The sequence below is a fragment of the Ornithodoros turicata genome, chromosome 5, assembly GCF_037126465.1.
Source record: "Ornithodoros turicata isolate Travis chromosome 5, ASM3712646v1, whole genome shotgun sequence".
NCBI lineage: Eukaryota > Metazoa > Arthropoda > Arachnida > Ixodida > Argasidae > Ornithodoros > Ornithodoros turicata.
In genome coordinates, this window is record NC_088205.1 from 33879787 (window position 1) to 33897129 (window position 17343).

At 45.9% G+C, this 17343-nt stretch overlaps 1 protein-coding gene across 7 annotated transcripts in view; it reads right to left on the bottom strand.

Annotated features, from left to right (window-relative positions):
• LOC135394331 (RAD51-associated protein 1-like) overlaps positions 1 to 17343 on the bottom strand; it is a 57538-nt gene that overhangs the window by 15122 nt on the left and 25073 nt on the right. For 6 of the 7 annotated variants that reach the window (XM_064625025.1, XM_064625024.1, XM_064625026.1 and 3 more), the window contains 3 exons: positions 14036 to 14086; positions 13773 to 13919; positions 7925 to 8053 (listed from right to left, as the gene is read on the bottom strand). In XM_064625025.1, coding sequence (XP_064481095.1) covers positions 7925 to 8053; positions 13773 to 13919; positions 14036 to 14086 — 327 coding nt within the window. The remainder of the gene's footprint in view (positions 1 to 7924; positions 8054 to 13772; positions 13920 to 14035; positions 14087 to 17343) is intronic. The other variant, XM_064625023.1, reaches the window with a different exon arrangement.

Here is a 17343-nt window from a genome sequence, read left to right on the forward strand (position 1 = left end):
ACGTTTTCTCCAAGGTCTCATTTTCACATCATGAGCTCTAGTTTTGACCAACCAATACTCAGGAAGATACTTTGATACCATCGAGGTAACAAACGCACAGTGTCCATTTCAGGATATCAAAGATGCTGTTGGCAGTCCGGGTCTAGAGCATTCAAGAGTGCTGCCTCTGCAAGTGCCATAGCAAGCTCCCTGCAGCCTTATCTACAATGCTGACAGGACTAAGAGTATGATCAAATAAGTTGTGGCAAAAACACATACATCTGAATGCAAGGGAGCCACAGATGCATATGTGAGTTTAAAGTAGCACAGAAGTCATTGTTAACACTCTGTTTTCTTTCTATAGAACTGTTAAGCAGGCCAGATGCACCATGAGAAGTGTAATTCACCCCACAGAGTCATAATTATCGCAGAAATTGAATTTAAAGAACGTCTCAAAAAGCGACCGTGCGCACCGGTGGTGAAGAGTAGTACCAGCCTGTGATCTGCCTGTGACATCGCGCTGACGCTACGGAGTCCGCGCTCGCTGACTGGTTCAGACGAATGTTGTCCGCTACTCAGCTATCGTCTGCTACTCGGCTGTTCGGGGCTCTGAAAAAGCATTGCTCCTGGCTCGGTCATGATTCGGCCGCTCCTTCTATCCCCGATTCTCCGGGGGAACTAGCAGAACTGGTTTACGGTGGCTAAGGGACAGGGCCTGACCTCCATTGACCAGCAAACCAGAACGTGCGGACTGTGTAACGTCATTGGTGACGTGGCATCATGCTTCTCCTCCTCGTTATACCTGGAGTGGCGAGTTAAGGGTGAACGCACTGAGCTATGTTATGTGAGTTTTTTTCTGGGAAACAAATTGCACACATCAAAACCTTTCGTGCTATTCGGTAAGACACACACACTTTCATCAGATGTCTTAATCTGAAAATTTTTTGGATGGCCCTCTGTACTCCTTTAAAAGAGCATGAAAGGGACTTCAAACATATATTTTTTCACCACTTAATGTGAACATATTACCTCTAGGAGCTGCCACACAAGATATTTCCTTTGGGATGTGTGAATTTCCTGAGAAAATAATGGCGAATACGGGTGACCATTTCGTGGCAACGTTTCCTGCCAGATCCTGCCAGTTCTCGCCAGTTTTGCCAGACTTTGCATGTTCATGTGGCCCTTTCCAAGTGCCAGGAATTTGTCGGATACCACTTTTTTCGCCCGGCCCCAATACAACCCGGCAGCGGGTTGCCCAACAATATCCGGTGTTGTCACATCCACACTGCAAGGGTGGTGAGGGCCCCCATCGGCCCGCACGTCGTAGTTCATGTGGGCTAGCAGATGATGAAATCTGAAGACGAGCGACCGCAATGCCCCTAGCATGATCCAAGCGGCTAAAACCACTAGATTCTTGACACTCATGGCGTCGACCTAGCTATTTCCGAGCACTAGGCTGCATTGCCATAAAATGACCACTCGAATTTGCCATTAGTTTACGGGCACGTGCACAGTGACGGAGATCTCCCCCACCTACTCCTTGCGTGTTGTGACGTCAGGTCAGCGGGGCATCTTTTATTGGCTGCTGAAAATTGCCTGCTAGTGAAAGACAGGCGACACAGGATGGGTGGCACAACATACAATGGCAAAACTAAAGAAAGCAAAAAGGCGCACACCTCACTACTCTGCAGCAGACATTATGTTGCAGACTGGCATCCGAGGGAAGCACCTTTTCTGATCCACTAGACTGAAAGCTCTCTTGCGCACCAGGATTGTGTGCTGCAGTCGTACTTTTTTGTGCGGACATGTATTCCAGGGCTTGTAATCCTAAATTGTATTAATTTTGATATCTTTTTTACAGCACAAAATCTGGAAACAGGACTGGAATCGTACGGAAGGTGAATAACAAGAGAGATATGGCGTGCTGCGACCCGTTCTGGTCCGATGCGCGAGCGCCGTTGGTTCGAATTATCCGGTGTATACATTCGTCTGTTCGAATTACCGGGTGTTTCTCCCCATTGGAATACATGTGGCTTGGACGGGACCCGGACGCAAGTTCGAATTATGGAAGTTCGAATTAAACGATTTCGAATTAACAAGATTCTACTATATTAAGTGTTTAAATGCTCCTTTAAGCGGGATCACCATAAATCTTGCCACTATGCAGAAGGTTCAAAATCTCAGGTAGATGTGCAACAACACAAAAAGATCTGAAGCTCCCTTCAGTGCTTGAGTCAGTTGCATGCAGCCGAAAAGTTCATTCTTCACGTTACATTGTTACATCATAGCTGCAGTGGGCAAGAACGGTGAGTGAAGTGTGACGACGTCGCTGTTGAACAAAGGTCTTGCAGTGCATAAACCAGGTAGAAGTAATGGGTGTTGGTTCATGCTACACAAATGTCTGGGTCAAAATGGTGTAAGCGCTGTGTTCAGACTTTGTCAGAAACTGTCCCTGAAAACTTTCGGGTAAAGCACCAACAGAACTTCGCTCTCGAACGTCACCATCACTAGTTTCCCATTCAGGACCGTTGTCACAAGGAGGGTGTGGAATGCAGTAGCGTGGTAATGGGACCAGACAGCGGTAAAAGCCAAACAGCGGCGGGATACTAACAGGACACACGCACGCTCCCATCACACTCTCTCCTACATTTCTTCTCATATATACAACAGAAGTACGGGGCAGCAGCATCTGGTAAACATGCTGAATGCGTAATGAATGCATAATTATGAAACATGCATAATGGGGCCAGAACAATAGGCCAAAACTAAATTCTTTCTCGAGTTCATTCATGGAATGGGCCCAACCTGCGGTGCTATTTTGCAGATGTTTGACACTTTCTGAAAATACTTTATGGGCAAGCACAAAAGCTACAGCATTCAGCAAAAGCTTTCAGCATAGTTGCAATAACCTGTACAGCAAAAATGCATAAGCTTACACTAATACGCCATACAACAAACTCAATACCATACCTGCCAACTTGGGAACATCCAAATTAGGGAGATTTCAAAAGCGCGGGGGGGGGGGGGGGAGGAGAAAGCCGATGTTGGGTGACTTTTATTTGCATATGTAACAGGAGCACCCCAGCAGGCTCATTGGGCACAAGTTTTGCAGCACCAGACTTTGCCCTCTCCAAGAAACTATCTGGGTGTCAAGCTGGTGACAAGGATATGACACTTTCTCAAACGAACGAGAGGACGCAAAACTATGTCTCTGCAGTACGCAAGGTCGAAACGGCTAGGGCAAAGGCACCTTTGTCGCCCGAAAACATGGAGGAAATGCACGTAAACTAGAAGTGCTACAACTAGAACCATGACCAGAACACCTGAACTCTGTAACACAGAGGCTCCGGGAAGCGGCAGCGATGCCGATGGGAATTGGGCTGGTATTGTATTGACGTTTTCGTCAGTCTGTGTGCCCAGAGAAAAAGCAGGCGTTTGAGATATGTAGTGTGCCTAGCCAAGACCAGAGAAAAGCGGTAGTTGGCCGTTCCCGTCCTAGAACATTTTCAGAATGCCACTTTATTCTCCTCTCCACGCGTTTGTGCCCCCATCTTCGTCCTCCTTCTATATTACTCCGGAGCTCCTTTGTCCATCCCTCCGTGGATGGTAAGGCACTATATTTCCGATGGTAGCCCTTTCTTCCGTTCCTCTTCGTCCATGATAAGTCACAGCCTTTAATATACCTCCGAATGTGATGAGCTTCTTGACGGTATAAGGCCCCTCGAACGGATTCCTACTCCCCCGTAGACCGCAACGTACGAGCACCAGGTCTCCTTCCTCGAGCTTTGGGATCCTGCTGTTGTGGCGGAGATCGAATCCTTTCTTCATACGGTGTCTGTATTCGGCCTCTTTTTCGGCGCTGCGCGGACTCTCTTGCAGCTGAACTTTGTCAGTGATATCCAGCTCCTGATCAGCCGGTAGGACGGGCGCGGTCTGGTAAGCTGCATACTGGGGGCTGCATCCCAGTGCCGAGGTATGTGACCTGTTGTGGTGGTGCACTGCCGCCTCCAGGGCACACTTCCACCCTCCTTGGTATTCAGGGTAGTATGCTATGTAGCCCTTAATGTCACGTATTGCTCGCTCGGCAAGCCCATTCGCTGCGGGATGGTATGGGGTCGTTGTGCGTACCACTATGCCTCTCTGCGCGGCCCACGTCTTGAGTTTCCTGCTACGGAAAGCCGGCCCGTTGTCCGAGATCAAAAGCTTCGTATCCCGGAACATTTCGCGCCCCAGGGGGTTGATCACGGATTGTACATCCTCCTTCCCCGCACGAGCGGCAACCATTCTTGTCGCTTGGTCGATTACGAGCAAGAAGGCCTGTGTCCTGGACACCCCCTCCCCCTTCTTCTTTATCTCTGCGAAGTCCAGGTGGAGTACCTCGAAGGGGATCTTTGAATGAGGAGGGAGTATCATTGTGTCCGTCTGTTGCCAGTATTTTGCCTTATGCAGCTGACATGTGTGGCACGACCGGACGTAGCTTCGTACGTCACGTTTCATGTTCCTCCATTCGAAACGCTTCCTTATCTTGAGGTAGGTTCGCCAAAATCCGTCGTGTCCCCCGGATCCGGGACTGTCATGGTACAGCTCCAGGATTTTGCGGACCATGGTGGCGGGTACATGAAACTTTGCTTTCGACTCCAGGAACTGGAGCTGTTCGGAACCTTCCCAAAGTTTGGCGCTGTTTACTTCCTGGGTGACCTCGCTAGTAGATGCCTGGGTAAAGATAGCCAACCGGGACAACGCATCAGCATCGGTAAGGTCAGACGCGTTGCGGTGAGACACCCTGAAGTCAAAGTGTTGTATCTCGTTGATCCAGCGGGTGACCCTTCCTCTGGGCTTAGACAATTTGAGGAGGTGTGATTATGCCTGGTTGTCGGTGAAAAGGTAGAATGAACGACCCTCCAAGTATGGGCGGAAGTACTCCAAAGCTAGCACCACTGCCAACGCCTCCTTCTCGGTTGTGGTGTAATTTGTCTCTGGCTGTGAAAACGTGTGGGAGTGGTACCCTATCACGGTGAGTTGACGTCCCTTTGGGTTCTCGCAACCTCTCTGATACAACACTGCACCAGTGCCGTAATGTGACGCATCTGTTTTGAGTTCGAACGGCAGCGTGAAGTCGGGCAAGGTTAGTATGGGATCGGATGATATCTTCTGCACTAAGAATTGGTATGCTGCTTTGCACTCTCCTGTCCACTGGAAGGGAGTGTCCTTTCGGGTAAGCTGCGTGAGACTCCTGGTCTTGGTGGAGTAGTCTTTAATGAAGGCACGGAAGTGGCCGGCTAGGCCGAGGAACACCCTCAAAGAGTGGACGTCATGCGGCTTCCGCAATCCCGTTATTCTGGCCACAGACTCCTGCTTCGTACTTTTCGTCTTACCGTCCAACACTCGTCCAAGAAACGTAACCTTCTCCTGGAAGAATTTGCTCTTCTTGAAATTTATCTTTACGCCTGCCTCGCTCAGCGCGGAGAGGACAAGGGACACATGACGGCTGTGATCCTCCTGGGTGTGCGAATAGATAACTATGTCGTCAATATATACAGCGCAGAACTTTCTCCTGAAGGGTCTGAGAACGTCGTCCATGATCTTCTGGAACCATGCTCCTGAATTCTTCCACCCGAACGGGAGCCGGTTATATTCGTATATGTCGAATGGGGTTCTAAATGCTGTATACTTCTTCTATTGTTCTATCAGAGGGATTTGCCAATACCCTTTGGTTAGATCTATGCATGTGAATACCCTGCATCCTCCCGTCTCGTTGATTACGTCGTCGATTCGTGGCATCGGGTAAGGGAACAAATCAGTGTGCTGATTCAGCAGACGGTAGTCCGTGCACAATCTGAAGGTTCCATCTTCTTTCGGTGCGATTGTTATTGGCGAAGCGAATGTCGACGTTGACGGTCTTATTATCTTGGTGTCCAGCATCGTTTGTAGCTCCTTCTGCAGCCAGGCCTTCCTCTCTCTTGACAGGGGGTACGGTTTGCATGGAATAGGTGTAGTGTTAGCCAATTTAAAGGGTACGACATGCGACCTAACTGCTGGTGGGCATGGCCCAATACACCTGAGCTCCGGGTACATTGCCGAGACGTCTTCCGCGGACTTGGGTAATAGCGGCGCGGAGGCGATTGTTAGTCCTTCAACGTCCACGCGGTCGTCCCAAAACAAATTCATCCGCATTGCCTTCATGGCGGGCCTAGACAGCAGGAAATTGTACTCCACATTGTCGATAACTAGGGCGTCAACGGCAAGTGTTTGACCTTGGAAGGATAGCTCAATCGTAGTCCACTCATCAAGTTCCCGACGTGTCCCGTCGAAACTTCGTAAGAGTATGGGCCGTCCCTTATTAACAAGTCCCTGGTTGACCTCTCTCCTGTTCACGATGTTCACTGTCGCCCCGCTGTCTATCAAGGTTTCGGTGGGCCTCCCGTTTACCATCATCGTGACATACACTAGGTTTTGACTAGCAAGATACACAGTCTCCATTGTTATCGTCGGGCCAGACTGTGGACCCTCTTTTATTCGTTTTTTGTCTCCTCTTCTGCTGGGACAGCCTCGTAACACGGATGGTCTCTTCCGACGTAGTTCAGACGATTGTCTCGCGGCGGAGCTCTGTATTGGTCGCAGGGGGTCGTTTCTCCCAGTCGTGCGCGTTGCCTCCAAAATGGGGGGTTATTCCCAGGTAAGCCGCCGCCGTTCTGTCGCTCCCTCGGATATCTGTCTTGGGGGTGATCCACGAAGATCCCTCTGCAGCACTGTAGGAGACCCTCAACATCGGCGGGGCTCTTCACTTGGACCTGTCGCTGGAGGTCTCTCGGCATTCCTAGGACGATGAGAGGAACAATGGATCTATCCGGGAGGGTAGGGTCTGCCACCTGCAGGAGCCGTCTCTTCTCATAAAAATATGCGAGTGGGCTTCCCGCTCGATACCTGAACGATATCGCATGGTCCCACCGGTCTACCGCGCTCTCCTGGAATGAGCCGAGGAAGTTTTTTTTTCAGAGGTCCCATGAATCTTCGGCGTGGCTTGATATCCTAAGCTCGTACCAAGACTTCGCTATACCCGCCAGGAAGAGTCTGAGGTTTGTAATTTTGTCCTCGTCCGTCGCCCACCGATTCCTCCCGCAAGCGTACTCGTAAAAGGAGATCCATGATTGAGGGCTGGAGCTCGTACCATCAAAAATGTCAGGTTGGACTAGCTCGAACCGCGGTTGCGGAGCCATCACACCCGTAACGATCCGCAGGAATTCTTGTTGTTGCTTTGCCTGCTGGTGCTGTAGCTCAATCAGCCGGGACATCATGCTCTCAACCGATATTGATGTTGGGGAAACGGTTGCCTGTGAGGCGGCACCTTCCACGATCTTGGCAGCGATCCGTTCTTGAAAATCCGTCATTTTCAAGTTGATCCGTACCCCATCCCCTTCTCCAACATTTCCTCCTCGCTCATCTTGGCTTTTCCTACAATAAACCGAATTGTGTCCGTTGCACTCACTGACGGTGGCAACGTAATGGGGTCTTCTCCGTCGATCTGGTACTTTTCCAAGACTAACCTCGCCTCGGGATCGGGGGTACGCCCTACGAAGAACTGGATCCACATGATGTTCGATCCTGTCGACCGCGCCAAAAATGTAGTGTGCCTAGCCAAGACCAGAGACAAAGCGGTAGTTGGCCGTTCCCGTCCTAGAACATTTTCAGAATGCCACTTTATTCTCCTCTCCACGCGTTTGTGCCCCATCTTCGTCCTCCTTCTATAAGATATAGAGAGGGAAACTGCATTTTCCGGGAGATTTGCTTCTCGGCCGTACAATGGTACAAACAGGTCCGAATCCGGGAGTCTCCCGGATGAATCGGGAGAGTTGGCAGGTATGCAATACACACACAAAATGAGAGTCTCGTGTAGAGGGTAAGACTGAATCCCAAATACAGTAGCATTACACATGGTCTTGCTCACCTTTAACTGGAAGGCTCAGTACTGTCTCGACCTTGAGGAACTTCTTCTTCGGTTCACCGCATCTTACAGAGTCATCAGTAGCAGAGTTAGCACAGGAGACAGGAGGACTGTGGCACCCTTTGTCATTTTCTAAGCGACAGATGATAGAGAATGTTAAAGTGTCTTTCAAGCAGCTGCTCAAGACAATCCATATGAGTACATGCATATCATGTCTCAATGGGAGAAAATGTCACAATCATATGAAATTTAAAACAATTCAAAGACCCCTGTTGCTGCTATATAATACTGGCAAATTAGGAAAGTTCTTTCTGCACATTTGTAACGTGCCCTCTAACATGCATTTTCAAGGTTGTAGTTGTTATCCCTCAACTATCAGATGAGGGCACCACACACACAACCAGGTTTCAGTTCTGGCTAAGGAATAAAAAATGTCATCAGGGGCCCTATTCTCGTCAAAGTAATCGACCTCGATGACTTTGTGTCTCGCCTGTCGTTGGTCATTACGCAAAGAAGGCGTGAAGAACAGAAATTAATGTCATGAACCCTCAACCAATAGTCGAGCACTTGATCCTGCACTCTTCGTGGTTTATCGATGCGCACATATCACGAGACCACACTTCCGTGCTCTTGCCGGAAGCGGAAGACTGTATCGTTAAAGAGAAATTTGTGTGGCTGTGAAGGGAAGTGTTCATGAGTAATCTATTTGCTCTGCATAGCAAATTCTGAAGTCTGCAGGTGATAAGGAAAATAAAATATCAGCGTGTGAGCATGGTTCCTTTCAAGGTGTCGAACCGCAAAAAATACGGGTTCGGTTCGGGTTCGCATTGCTTGGATTTATGTCTGGTTCAGTTCCGGTTCAGCCATGCCAAAAACCGAAGTGGTTCACAAACCGGTTCGCAGCCCCAAACTGGTTCGCGAACTGGTTCAACACCTCAATTTTTATATCTCCCATAAAACTGCTTTTATCAGGAAACGCGTGGCTAATAGTTCACTGCTGTTGTCTGTGTTGACATTTTTAGTGGTCAGGTACTTCCTTTAGCGAGAGAAAGGAGAAATTGATGAACACTTGCAAATAGCATCCACGCTGATGAAGCGCTGTAGTCTTGCTACTTTCTGTTCCCAAAATCCCCTTTTTCACACGCACAGTGCCAGCAAGATACACTTAAACAGAGACGTTATGTGGTGAAGTACGACCTACTGCAATGTACATCGGACATTATTATTCCCACGAAATCCAAAGAAATAACAGTGTATGCAATCTTCATTGTCGCAAAAAGAAACTGGAAGCTAGAAACGTGTCAGAAACTGAGGCGTGTATGCTGCAGTCATCGTTATTGCTGTTACTGTTCAAAGTAATCGACCCTCTTTCGCTGAATTACTTTTCAGCGTGAAAAGCCATCTGTCATGTCACTGAAGGTCACAATATGTTATTAATAGAGCCTGAAGTTTTCGGGAAATATTTTTTTCTTCATTCGGGGGGTAAAAATCAGGTAAATAAACATGTGCACTAAATTCATGCAAATTCGGGTGAAAAAACTTCCAGTACGCTAAATTCGGGGAGAAATCGTGCTCAGTTATTCTAACTAACTGTAGTGGTTTGGTACAAACGGTGATGTAACTGCATTTTTCTGCCAAACAAGTAAGTTAGTGCATTCCTACAGACATCCCAGTGAGGGCAATTTGCCGGGTAAAAATCGGGTTTCACCCTAAAGAGGCAACCTTCAATTCGGGGTGCAAATTCGGGGAAGAATCGGGTAAAACCCTAAAACTTCAGGCTCTAGTTATTAACATTTACATCGTACTAGGGAAAATGTAGGGACAACACAGGGACAGCTCCGATGAGCGATATGTGCGTAGAGTGCATAGCCTACAGCATGGCACCACTCTATATCTGATAATCACAAACGAGTGCTGCAGGGCTTCCGCTGCTGCCCAACCATTAGCACTGCCGCTGCCAACGCAATGTGGCGCACCGATACGGTCTGGGGCCCTAGAACATGGACGGGTTTCTCCTAAAAGTGACACAAACTCATTGACAGATACACTCGGATTCCGTAGCGCTGAATATATTGGTATGTCTAGAACGAGACTGGAATTTTGGTGGAGAGAATCGAATGGGACACGGGGGAGGGGGGGTAGGGATCATCAGAGTTCCAGGCCAGGACATGCAAAAAAAACTGCGATGTCCTCCCGATACAAAGGGCATGGCCACCACTATCATCATAGTGGTGGTGGCAGGGCGCGACTATAGTAGCTGTAGCGCGACGGCGAACGACAAAACATTCATGCTTATGCCAACATGGCCCAACGCATCACGTTTCACAATCCATGCACATGAAGGTTATTCCATAGTAAATGCAATATCACTGCATCACATTAATAATAATACAAGTTTACACCTATCTGCCACGCTTTTCCCTGCCTTTATTTTTCCTGTTGTTTATTTCAGTATAGCGCCACTATGCCATGGGAGAGCATGAACTTCGCGCTGTTCATGCGCTAGAGACACTGGCTAGAGATAAATATCCCTAGATAAGAGTGGAGCGTCTTCTGGTAGCTCTGCCCAACACTTCGTGATGTCAAGTAAATCGAGATCGATTACTTTTGACGAGAATAGGGCCCCAGCTGTTTTTCTTTTTGGTTTTTAATTAATGTCTTGAAATGTTAGTCTTCGCATCCCCAAGGTGCAGATGACCAGTTTTCCTCATTACTGCAACTATCAACACAACTCTATAACAAGTATATATCAACATTACGTTCCAACACACTTCAAATATTAAATGTTGAGTGCCACTAACATACGGGTGTTTCGTTATTGTTCACCACATTCTAATGAAAAAGAAGAAAAGGAGGCCGATCCTGCAAATTGAAATGGAAAACCCCTTTTTTAACCTTATATATCCTATTGATGACATACAGTGCCACATGTCTACAATTTTTCTTACCTTCCATCTAAAACCTGGTGTATTTTATTGGAATAATATGTAAAAGCTGCACTTTTACAACTACTACTTCAAATTTCTGTCTGCTTTGCATATTCCAGTAGTAATGCTCGCTTTCCTCTGCATACCTTTAGGATATCTTTATGTTTTACATATTCAGTTATGTATCAGCCTTTGCAGAAGCACAAGTACTTAGGAGTCATTTTCACATCTGATCTCAGTTGGAACATGCATATAAAAAATATATGCAACAAGTAAACTTTATTATCGTTTGTCTAAGATTTTTAGGCTTATCTTCATATGAAACAAAACTATCAGCATACAAACTCAGTGTAAGACTTGTTCTTGAATATGCCTCTGAAGTTTGGGACCCCACACAGCTACAACGATCATGAAATTAGAAAGTGTTCAAAGGAAAACAGTTTGCTTTATCTTTAATAGATATGACAGTCAGTTGTTTCCCACAGTCATGCTTCAGGAAGCAGGTCTAGATACTCTACAACAAAGAAAAAAACTTAATTGTTTAAAATTCATGTACGAGGTGGTACCAAAAAGTTCCAAGACTAGGTGCATGTGGAGGCAAGCACGTATCTACTTTAAGTCCGGCGATTATCGCCCTCAAAGAAGTCTCCATGTCCACTGATACACTGCTCCCAGCACTTTTCCCACTTTCAGAAGGCTCGCTGGAAGTGCTGTTCTCGGAGCACGTCCAGCACCTTCTGCGATTCACGCTGGACCTTATTCACGGTTTCGAAACAGCGACCCTTCTGCCTACGCTTCATCGTTAAGAAGAGGAAGAAGTCACAGGGGCGTCATATCCGGCGAGTAGTGCGGTGAGGAATGATGATTATTCTGCTGCGATCCAAAAACTGCTGGGTTTCTATGGCTCTGTGAGTGGGCGCATTGTCGTGATGGAGCATCCAATTGCCCCTACCCCCACAGCTCAGGCCTTTTGCACCGAATGTTGTCCCTCAGAAGCCTGAGAACGTCGCAGTAAAACGGTGTGTTAGCAGTCTGGCCCTCGGGGACAAATACACAGTGCACACCTCCGCGAATATCGAAAAAAAAAAAAATTAAAGAAAAGAAAAGATGAGCATGCACTTGGTCGCGCTCCTGACTTGCCTCGCCGCCTTCGGTCTTTGGAATGCTGGGCTCTTCCACTGCAAAAACTGCTGTTTGGTCTCCGGATCATACCCATACACACATCTCGTCCCCAATGATGACCCTCAACATGAATGTTGGGTCATTCAAAACTTGCTCACGAAAGTCCCGACAGAGTTCAACACGCTGCTCCTTCTGTTCGGAGGACAGGATCATCTGCACAAATTTTGCCGCAATGCGAAGCATGCCTAAAACAGGTGTGAGGATTCCCTGCACTGTGCCATATGACACATCACCGATGTCAGCAGCATCCTGAATGGTTCTTCTACGGTCCTCATGCACAACTTCCCTTATCACATCGACATTTTCTGAAGTTGTGCTCGTGGATGGCCTCCCTGGCCTCTCCTCATCTTCCAACGATGTTCTGCCTCTCTTGAAGCGCGAGTGCCACTCAAAATACCTCGCACAACTCATTGCCTCATTGCCATCAGCCTGCTGGATCATCTCAAAGTGTCTCTGTTGCATATTTGCAAAGTTTGATGCAGAATATGGTGTTTGTTCTCTGCTCCAGATTGCAGTCCAAACTGAAATCGCGATGGCTTGTGTGCACGTGGTCACAAAAACGTGTAGCACAGCATTCAATATTAAAAAATGGACGCCACTTGGCATCAGAACGAACGAAGGTCATTAACATGAACTGCTGTGCGCTTCTCCCCGTGGTGCCATCTCTCATCGTGCTACAGAACTAGCCTCAGAATTTTTTTAATAGCACCTCGTATAATACATTAAATAATCGCTGTAGTACACTCCCCCTTACAGACACTTTTTCTCCTTCAACGAATGTAAAACGACGAGGCAGCAGCATCAGCCCTCTTCACTCCCTTCTGTCACCCATGTCATACCTTTAAATACGCATTTTTTCCAAGAACAATAGAGGAATAGAACTCTCTCCCACGGGACACCTTCTATGCAGAATCGCTCAATCATTTCATGAACTTTCTTAAAAATGTGTGTTAAATGTATTTGCAGAGTTCGAGGTAACTCGTCATAAGTACCTAACTCGTTACTGTAACTATAAGTTCCTTTTCTTGGTAACTTGTAACTCAACTCGGTACTTTTGCGGCGTGGTAACTTTCACAGGAACTAGTTTCTTTTTCAGGTAACTTTACCAAAGTAACTTAAGGTAAGTTCCAAGTTACTTTTAATTTGCTTTTCACTTGCGTCCACATATTTTCTTGCTTTCTGTCCGGTTCTTTCATGGCATTTTATGCCATAAAACGTGATATTCAGTCGATGATAGTATTCTATTCAGGAAGTAAGAACCGCTGCCATTGAAATGAAGCTGAACCATTGTGCACCCACAGGGAGTAAGATGCAAAGCGTTCAAACTGTTGGACATAAACGAAAACGATGTAAGCGTGTTGCACTCCTCCGCAGGCAACTCAAGGTCTAACTCAACTACTCACGCATGCTGCACCTGTGTAGTGCTGTTTTGTGTCCAATGTAACTTGGAAGTAACTCGTTTTTTTTTTAAGTAACTCCGTAACTGCGAGTTACATTTCAGGCTGAAGAACTTTGTTATAAACTTAGTTACATTTTGCAAACGGTAACTTAACTCATAATGAGTTCTTTTTGACGGGTAACTTCTCGATCTATGTGTATTTGTGTCTTCTAGGATTGGAGTGCACTGAAGTTTGACCACTTTTAATGATGACTACATACAGATAAGCTTGCACTGTTGCACTTATTAGTCACAACACAGCGATGTGTACTGGCATCCACATAAAATAAGAATGTGATCGTACTTGCGTCAGGCCTCGGCAGCTCCGTTTCAGGTTTTATTCTTTCTTTCTTCTTTATAATTTCCTCCATAAGCTGTCTCGACTTCTCCAAGTTATTGCATGCCACACCACCACTGGAGACCTCAGAGCTTCTACATCTTTCATCCGCCTCTGCATATTAATTTTTGGTGTTACAGGTTCTAGCATACAATACAGGTTCTAGTGTGTAGGCAACTTCCTACACACTAGATAAATTCAAAACTCGAAGTGTACGACTGCTTGCTTACTTGGCAGAATGCTATAGCTGCTACAGGGCCCCCTTTCCTCCTCTCTATTTCCTTATTAGAGAAGGAAATTTTATTTTTTATCATGATACATACCTCTCTGCATCCAAATGAGTTACTGTACTGTTAACATTGAGTCCTCTGGACCTATCTGATATGCCGGTTGCTAACTTGCATCTTGTTATCTAGATACTGTACTGCTATCGAGGAACCTGTACAACTGGGAAGACAGCGACACGTGCTTCAGCGCAAGAGAGCCATCAAGCTACAACGTCATCACCAGAAGTGACACCTGGCGGACGTTATGACTTCATAAGCGCCCTACGATCGTCTCCGCTCTGCAGTCCTCTGGAGCTATCTGATATGCCGGTTGCTAACTTGCATCTTGTTATCTAGGTACGTGATTTTATCAGAGTGTTATTCTGTTCGCTCCAGTGGACTGCTACTGTTAAGGCTAGTATTTGTCTCGCATGTATGAAGCCTGTCACTACTGATGATAGTGCTGTTAAATGTGCCCTATGCAATAACCGCTATCACTCTGGAACATGTAGCTCCATCACGAAAACGACACTAAAAGCAATGACAGTGCCTGAACGGGAATCTTGGCTTCGTAACACGTGCACCGTGCACAAGAGGAGAACTGGTCAAGATCCAAATCAGATCACTCCTCAAATGTTACTTGCTGCTATTCAAAGCAATGGACAAAAGACTAGTGAGGTATTGGAAAGAATGACAACTATAGAGAAAAGACTGGACAGTATAGAACGGAAGTATGATGACCTTGTACATCGTGCCGATGACACAGACACTAAAGTGACAGCTATGGAAAGACTTCTGAAAGATAAGGATGAGAAGATTACCGGCCTAGAAAGAACTGTAAACTATAATGAGCAGTACGATCGCCGACTGAATATTGAAATTCATGGCGTACAGTACACCCACGGCGAAGAGCTTGTCAAAGTGCTTGATGAGCTCGCCATAAAGATTAAGGTTATGCCTATCTCAAATACGCCGGTAGAGGCTTATCACCGACTTCAGACTAGGTCAACAACTAAGCCGCCAGTTATCCTGATAAGGTTTAAGGATCGTTCCGACGTACAGTCGTGGCTTCTCGCAAAATCAGAAGTTAAGAAATTATCTATCGAGCATCCGTATCTAGGTCTGTTTGTGTGCGAGAACCTTACCCGCCAAAACAAAAACATTCTGCGGCTGGCCAAAGAACAAGCGAAAGAACAAGGGTACATGTACGTGTGGGCACGAAATGGTCGTATCTTCGTTAAAAAAAATGACAAAGCTGAGCGCATTTGTATTGAACATGTGAATGATATTCAGAGGCTGTAGAGCGGCCGTCACTGCTTATTTTTTTTTGGTATGTCCCTGCTTTCTGTGGATGATTTCTGTGACGAAACGCACAACTCTGGCTTCTGTGCCGCGCATTTAAACATTCGTAGTTTAAATAAACATTTCGATGATGTACAAACGTTGCTTTCGTCGGCAAGTATACAGATATTTGCTCTTTCTGAAACATGGCTTGGTGATGAAACCTCTCAGTTTTTTCATATAACTGGTTACTCGGCAATCTTTTGTAACAGAGCTGAGAGAGAGCATGGAGGCGTTGCATTATACGTGAAGGAGGACTTGCCATTCAGACAGCGACCCGACCTGTCCATAAGTGTTCCAATGTGCGAAAGTTTATTTATCGAGTTACCGAAGCTGACTATCGGCAGGGCTATGCCATTCACAAACTCATCCCTGATTGTTGGTGTAGTTTACAAGTCTCCTTCAGTAAATGCCTCTGTGTTCTTAAATGAGTTGGAGGCTACATTGCACTCACTATGGACAACTAAATCAAATGTACTAATCCTTGGTGACTTTAATATTGATTGTCTGAAGCAGGGCTCTGTTGCTGTCAACTATTTGGAACTCCTAACGAACTATGGTGTAAATCAGTTGGTAAAAGTCCCGACTAGGTTTACAGATGATGGATCGTCAACCATTATTGATCACATTACAACTAATTTTTATGAAAATGAGGTTGTTTGTAAAGTTGTTGCAACAGGGATCACGGATCACGAACTAGTCTTCATTTCTGTTAAAGCAGCTTGTCCACGAGATGATAGCATCAGGGAAAAGACGTTCACTGATTTTGTGGCATTGGGAACATTGCTGGAAGCGGTAGATTGGTCGTTCTTAAATTCTGATGCCTCAGTTGATGTTAAGTGTAATGACTTTCTTACAAATCTCTCCACATCAATACAAGCTGCGACACATACTGTAACAGTAAGAGGAATAAGATAAGGAAGCCATGGGTAACACCTGCAATGCTAAGAAGCATTAAACACAAAAACAACTTATATAAAAAAGTTCGTATTCATCCACATAACGTAACGTTGAAGGATCGTTATTCCGCATACGCTGCCATTTTACACAGAGTGCTACGCCATGCAAAAATATTGTACTACCAGGAAAGCATCAATAACGCTGTTGGTAATAGCAAAAAGGTTTGGAGTACGATTAATCAAGTTCTGTGTCGAACAGCTCCAGTGAATGACGTTCCTGCGCTCCGTGGTACTGGCGGACAGCTTGTTAACGACAAGCAAACAATTGCACAGATGCTCAGTGAAATTTTTGTCATAAGCGATGTCGATGGAGATAATGATGTTCCAGAACTGCCACTGCCTCCGCGCAATCCGGACTCGTTTTTCCTTGCGCCAGTTACTCCATTAGAAATCGAGAGTATCATTCAGAAATTAAACAATACAAAATCAGCTGGGCATGATGGGATATCTGTTTCTGTGTTGAAACGCTTCCGACATGTATAATCTGTTCCTTTAGCTAAATTAATTAACTCCATGTATCAAGAGGGGTCTTTTCCAGACGAATTAAAGATTGCGAAGGTGGTGCCTGTTTTCAAAAAAGGTGACAGGTTGGCTACCACAAATTATCGTCCAATATCTGTTCTGTCTGTGATCAGTAAAGTAATTGAGAGAAGTATACTATCCAGGTTGCAGAAACTTTTTTCTGATAAAAACTTACTTTCGCCTTCGCAATATGGATTCACGAAGAAAAAATCCACTGAAATCGCGTTGGTTGATATTGTTGAGTATTTAAAGAACAACATGGATAGCAAAATTTTAACATTGGGCACATTTATTGATTTTACAAAGGCATTTGACCTCATTAATCATAATATTTTATTAATTAAATTAGAACGCTATGGGGTACGAGGGCTACCTCTTGATCTCTTCAGGAGTTACTTAACCAACAGAAAACAGTATGTTAAAATTGATAGCAAACGCTCGTCAATGCGT